The sequence below is a fragment of the Cibotium barometz genome, chromosome 4 (genome assembly GCF_041138505.1).
Source record: "Cibotium barometz isolate CiBa-2024 chromosome 4, ASM4113850v1, whole genome shotgun sequence".
Lineage (NCBI taxonomy): Eukaryota > Viridiplantae > Streptophyta > Polypodiopsida > Cyatheales > Cibotiaceae > Cibotium > Cibotium barometz.
In genome coordinates, this window is record NC_141049.1 from 62,860,578 (window position 1) to 62,867,137 (window position 6,560).

General features: G+C 42.3%; 1 protein-coding gene across 1 annotated transcript; it reads left to right on the forward strand.

Moving 5' to 3' along the window:
• Positions 1-4,001: 4,001 nt before the first annotated feature.
• LOC147639486 (uncharacterized) lies at positions 4,002-6,243 on the forward strand. The gene is made up of 4 exons (XM_086783541.1): positions 4,002-4,559; positions 5,036-5,299; positions 5,404-5,551; positions 5,691-6,243. Exons 1-4 carry the CDS (start codon positions 4,284-4,286, stop codon positions 6,005-6,007), a joined length of 1,005 nt encoding a protein of 334 aa, XP_086639667.1. The 5' UTR covers positions 4,002-4,283; the 3' UTR covers positions 6,008-6,243.
• The last annotated feature ends 317 nt before the right edge of the window (positions 6,244-6,560 follow it).

The window sequence follows — 6,560 nt, forward strand, 5'->3', positions numbered from 1 at the left end:
CTATGGCCGGCCAGACACTTTAGGCTCATAAGAGGCCTAATGCTATTCAATGGCTACTCTCATAATATATCCGTGAAGTACATCACTTAGGACTTCATCCTAACTTGTTACCACATGCTCTTAAAGCGGGAATCACCATAAATACTCTGTCACACCATTCTAGGTCTAGCATGTGCTACACAGACTAGACTCATATGCAGTTATACCTTGAACATTCTTTTATACAATGAATACAGAACACAATAGTTCAAGAGTGTAGGGACTATAGAAGACCCCAACCCCAGCTAGATGATAGAGCTTTCAACAACAATGTAGAGATGAAGAACTAGCTAAAGTGGTGACTCATATACCTCTATAGTTGTTGGGCCACATCCATTGCATAGGCACATACCTTAGAAGGAGTATGAAGCAAGAAAGAAAACCAATCCTCTACCTTAGAAGGAGTATGAAGCAAGAAAGAAAACCAATCCTCTACTAAACTTTCAAGAGTTCGAGCCACTGCCCTTCAAAATACTTCTGATTGAGGAATGGATGTGCAAGTTGTTCGTCTAATTTATAGCTTCTTATCAGGATGCCCCAGATGTAGCCATCCAAGCTTTAATGAAATTCCTCGACACAATCAAAATTTTCTTGCAAGATTTTAAGGAAGAGAAGGAAGTCATGCAATGGCACAAGTATTGCGAGTCTCATGTGCAAAGCCTCGCCTTCGGCCTTAATCTCGAGCCTACACTACCAAATATATAGCCTTTTTCCAAGATCTAATTTTGGAGGCATTCCGAATGTGAGATTTTTACGTGATGTTTCTTATGAATTCATCCTCTTAAGCTGCAATTTTGTACTTGCCTCCAACAATGGTAAACCTCTCCAATCATAAAAACGGTGCAACACTTCCACCAAATGTGATCATCGTGAAGATGGAACAAAGATCCTCACATCGGTGCACCCATTTTTCTTAACTTTTGAGGAAAGAAGCAGGTCTAGGTAGGGGGAGTTGCTAACTCTTTTTTATACACCCAAAATCCCCACCTGTATCCTCAATTGTATTCGTGTTATGAATAAGTCATGGGCCATCAATGTATTGCAGCCAACCAACCACAAACTTTGTATACATGGGAAATCTCTTCATCGCCAAACCACTCGAGTGTAAAGAGAGGTAGCTCAATCTCTTCAACAACCATGAGATGTGCATGATAGAGTGTAGTACTATGTCAAGAAGGTCGAACCCACCCTATGTACATGCCAATAAATCACATGTGGTCTTGGCATAAATTTGGCATAGACCCCTCGCTGAAAACATCCTACTTGAAGGGCCACCCTAAGTCACTTTATATTCACAGTCGCCTCATGAAAACATCCTACTTGAAGGGCCACCCAAAGTATATCTCTAACAAAAATTGGCACATGTTGTGGATTGGTCCCTTGCTGACCACTTAACCTCGTAAGACACCTTCACTAAACACCTCATGGACCATCCATGAATCTTTGAATAAATAGCATCTTCACCTCTCGAGCTTGGTGGTGTGAGGACCTGGCCACCTTTTGGAATGGTGATATATTAGCCACTCTAATTGACATGAGCATATTCATATGTTTGTGAATTTTAATAGTTGAGTGTGAGAACATTGGGCCTATAAAACATTAAGATGAATATAAGTTAAAATTTAAGGTTATTCTAAATTTGTATATAAGATTCTCTCATCTCCATCCTTCCACGCCACTATCTTCTATCATTCTAGCTTTATTCAATGAAGATCTTTCAACCACCATAAATTCCCCCCCTCTCTCTCTCCATCCCTACCATAATTATCTTTAAAGATACATGCACAAGATTCCATTGAGATTTCCACTCAATCCTGCATCTTGATGGACACATAACTACACATTGTATAGAAGACAATAATTAGAGCTAGAACATAAAAACTAAGGAATATGTGTATGCATGTAATATCACAATATAAAATGCATAAATTTAATATTAATATAGGGGGAAGTGGTAAACATGAACCAGCTTCATGATTTTGGTCATGTAAATGTATTGTAATTTGTATATCCATCTATGTTTCACCTACCTTCCACTGTAAGAGTAAACTAGGTCAAATTTGCAAAAGCTCTAAGTATATACTTTCATAGAAATGACTCAAGAGGGAGGGCTAACATTGGCAAAGGAAAAACAAAATTCAAATTTTGGCACTATAGAAATGAGAGTCCTCAATGTGGGGATAAGAAGTAAGTTGGGTGCCTTTTTGGGGCATGTGGTGGCGTGGTGACAAGTGAACTACCTATAGAAATGAGAGTCCTCAATGTGGGGAGATAAGAAGTAAGTTGGGTGCCTTTTGGGGGCATGTGGTGGCATGGTGACAAGTGAACTACCTTTTAATATGACACAGTTAATCTCCTCAATATTATTCGTCTTTTTGAGAAAGTGATAGGAAGAAAGAGGCGGAGGCAAGTGGGGGACTCTAATATTATATTGATGTGCAAGTGAACTACCTTTTTGATGTGCAAGTGAACTACCTTTTTGATGTTATATTGATGTGCAAGTGAACTACCTTTTTGGGGGACTCTAATGTTATATTTATGTGCAAGTGAACTACCTTTTTGGGGCATGTGATGGTGTGATGTCAAGTGAACTACCTTGAAATGTGACACAATTAATCTCTTCAATAAAGGCTACTTATTGTCCTCCTTTTTTGGAGGAACGAATAGGAAGAAGGAGAAGGAGGCAAGTGGGGGACTCCAATCTTATATTGGTGTGCACTTTTTTGACTAATAATGAAGAGGTCCATTCACACCCCTTACCCCACCTAATAATCATGACACCTCATTGAATTATTTGAGGTCATGCTCTTTACTACTTGTGTATGCATTGTTTAATTCCAACTTACTTATGTTTCTTTTGGGATTAAGGGTACGCATGTATAAACACACTTAACCAATGTATGATTGAGCAAGGAAGTCAAGCTAGTGCTAAAGATAAAATTATCTTTAAAGATTGGCTAGCTTGGTGCTTCCCTACATCTTACAAGAGAGTTAATGGGCATTTATGGTGTTAATGAGTGATGTCAAATGGTTCCAAGCTGTTCCACAGTTTCTTGATCATAAGATTCATAAGATGATTATTTTTTCACTAACATTCTTACAAAATTATGCCTTAAGCAATTCGGTACATCGAAACCTTTAAATAATGCTTTCCGTTCAAAACACACCACTCTATATTCACTATCGAAACTTTAAAACAACGCACACTTTGGGCATTAAACTACCTTGGTCAAATTGGTTCATAGGCAAGGAAGAGACTGGCGGGGAGATCAGATTTGCTTGCTTGTGGGAAATTTGGACATCTAGGAACAATAGAGCGGACTTTAATTATTGACTTGTTGCCCAAATTGCATTAATTCTGAGGAGGAAGGGAAATCTTGGACCTAAGACACAAAGGTGGTTCAAGAAGACCAAACATCCTGTTTACACGTTCTTCTCTCTTTGATGGCAGGGTAAGTAGCCTGATGTTACAATATAGGTAAAGGATGAGATATTCGAGGAATACACTCCTAAAGGTTCTACTAGGTTGGCTTAGACCTGGGTTTTATCCCTTTTTTTTTTGGGGTAGTGCAAGGGATACTTTTATTTAGTGTGGGAATGGCCAGACTGGATGCGGATAGCATGCGTAGCAGTGTAGGGAAAGAGCCCTTACCGCTTAGAGGGCTATCCCCCCACCTCAGGTTTTATCATCTTAGGCGTGTTATGAAAAGCAACAAAAATCAGGAGTGCTCTCCCTTAAAGGTGTGTGGAAAAATAATGGGATTGGAATTCGGTGGCGGTGGGAGCCTGAGGTGGATTATTGATGATAATATATGATATATATCCCCTTGTAAAACTAGCGAAGTTTTAATAACCTTAGACTTTAGATATGAAAGAACATTTTTGTTTTTTTTTTTCCCGAATAATATTTCGGGTTTTTAAGGCCATGCAAGGGGAAGCCGTAAATGCACCGTCTTAAAGAAGCTGCTAGGTGGTAGATGAGCAGAACCGAGGTCCGAGAAGGCACATCAACCGCTCTCACTTCATTTGCAGTAAATGCCGCAAGCTGCTTTCTTCCGGATTTTAGGATTCCCCTTGTAGAAGTTTAATGGAGACCTTCTTTTCTGTCATTATCTCTCCGCTTTTTAGCCAAAATTTCTTCTTCGAACTCACGGGGGTCTCTCTCTCTCTCTCTCCCTTCCTCTATAACTGCCTGCCTTGTAAGGGCATAGAAGGGAGGGCTGTGTAATTGAAGGGAGGTATCCATGGACATTTTCATTGTGAGTGTAGGATGCGTGGTTTTCCTAGGGGTCTTGTTCATGAAAAGCTTTGGCAAGCAGCAGGCTTTCTTGACGTCTCTGCAAGGCAAGCATGTGGTTATCACGGGAGGCTCTAGCGGCATTGGCCTCTCCCTCGCCAAGAGGTGCCTTGTGGATGGCGCCTCTGTGACCCTCATCGCGCGCACCGAGAAGAATCTCCTCAAGGCTCGCCACCATCTCATGGACACTGTGGGCTGCTCAAGCACATGCATTCTCGTCAAGGTAATCCTTGCTTAGGACATGCTTAATTCAAGCGTGCTTATCTTAATCTTGTACACTAATCACCGCGTTTTCGGTACGAGTGACGCACGTACTTTCCCATGATGTTGTCTTATTACCCTAAATGACCCATTTTAAACTATGCGTTAGTGGATTTAACTCATTCTTCTGTGGAGTTAACCCGCCATCACATCATCCATGCTATGTGCCATCCTCTAATTGCTTATCAATCCATGTTTTGTGTCATCCTCTAATTGCTTGTCACAGCTCACATTGCCCGAGCTGTAGTGGCCCAAGCGGGCTTGTGATTATGACCTTTTGTCAAGCACTAATTCTCTTATCATCGTTCTTTGCCGCTTGTCGACTATTAAACCCGTGAATGCTCTATTCTAAGCTTAATATTATTAATAATCTGACTGGTTAACAATTCGTTCATTGATTGATTTCTTCTGTTTTTTTGTTGGTGGGGCTGGGGGTAGGCGGTGGATGTTGCTTGCCCGTCAGCAATCACAGCTGCAATTGAGGAGTGCTTTAAGTGGAGGCCCATTGATGTGCTCATCTGCAATGCCGGGATTGCAAGGAGTGGCTACTTGGAGGACCTCAGCACTACAGACTTAGCATCTCAATACCGCATAAACCTTCTGGGCAGCATCTATCCTGTCCATGCTGCCCTCCCTCTCCTCAAACAGCGAAGCCACAAGCACCCCACATCTATAGTCTTCGTGAACTCTCTTTGCTCCTTGGTAAGGCCTGTCTCTTGTTTTGGTAGTCAGTATATGGCATCCATTCTAGAGGTTTTAGCGTTGCTGAATATGATATGGGTTCTCGTATGAACGGATGATGGCAGTACTTTGCCTGCGGAGCAAATACGTACATGGTTTCCAAGTACGCGCAGAAGGGGCTTGCGGAGCTACTCAAGGTGGAGCTGAGGCCATGGAACATCAACGTGCAGATGGTGATACCAGGGTACACGGAGACGGCGATGCTAGATGAAGGTCATTACATGCTCCATGTCCTGATATACAAGAATTAAGAAGGGATTGAGCCTAATTCCAGGGATAGGTTGTCTGATGGTTTGATTGATTGTAGTTGATAAGCTTAGAGAACGTTGTCTGATGGTTTGATTGATTGTAGTTGATAAGTTTTCGTCGGAGGCGCCGCTGTGGAGGAAGTTGTTCATGTTCAAGAGGGAGAATGCGCAGAGCACCGACCAGGTGGCGGTGATCACTATGGAGGCTGTGAAGCGGGGCAACTTCCTCACCACGACCGCCACGGACGGTTTCGCACTAGGCATCCTTGGGCGGGGCCTCGCGCCTGAGGACCGCCCGTTCCACGCCCTCCTAGAGCTCCTCCTCCTCTTGCCTGTTCGCGTGGCCAGCTTCGTGTGGATCGCCATGATCACGACCCTCGTCAGAAGACAAGCCGCGCTTCTCAAAGCCAAGCTTGGCTAGCTTAACTAGCCATAGCTACGACCCTTCACCTGCCGACATGCACCAGACACTCTGAGCACAACCATAGAAATCGTAGTTGGGCCTCCGCGAACTGCCCGGACAACCACTTCATTGTGGTGATATATAACACCAATTATTTATACCCTCTCTTGGCATTACCGTCCCAAGCCATGTAGTATTCCCGTATTGCTCCTCCATTGAAACTATCTTCGTGTAAATATATTGAATGTGCCTTAGCTTCTTCTGTCAGCATAATTAGTAAAGTCTAATCTTCCACCATTACCCCACGCGATGGTCACAGTGGTGTAACAAGTGGTGGTAAGTCACGATAAATTGAAGAGTGTGGACTCCAAGTCAATGTACTTTAAGTTTGGTAAAACCTTTGAAAGGGAGTAGATAACACAAAGAGTATATTTAATTGGAGGAAATTCTAGGGGTACAAAGACAAGAACAAAAGAGGGACAGTTCACGTATATTCTATTGTAAGGAAATGAATGTGTATTGCATTGACTTTTATATGAATGGCTAGCATTCACACTAGACAAAACATAAA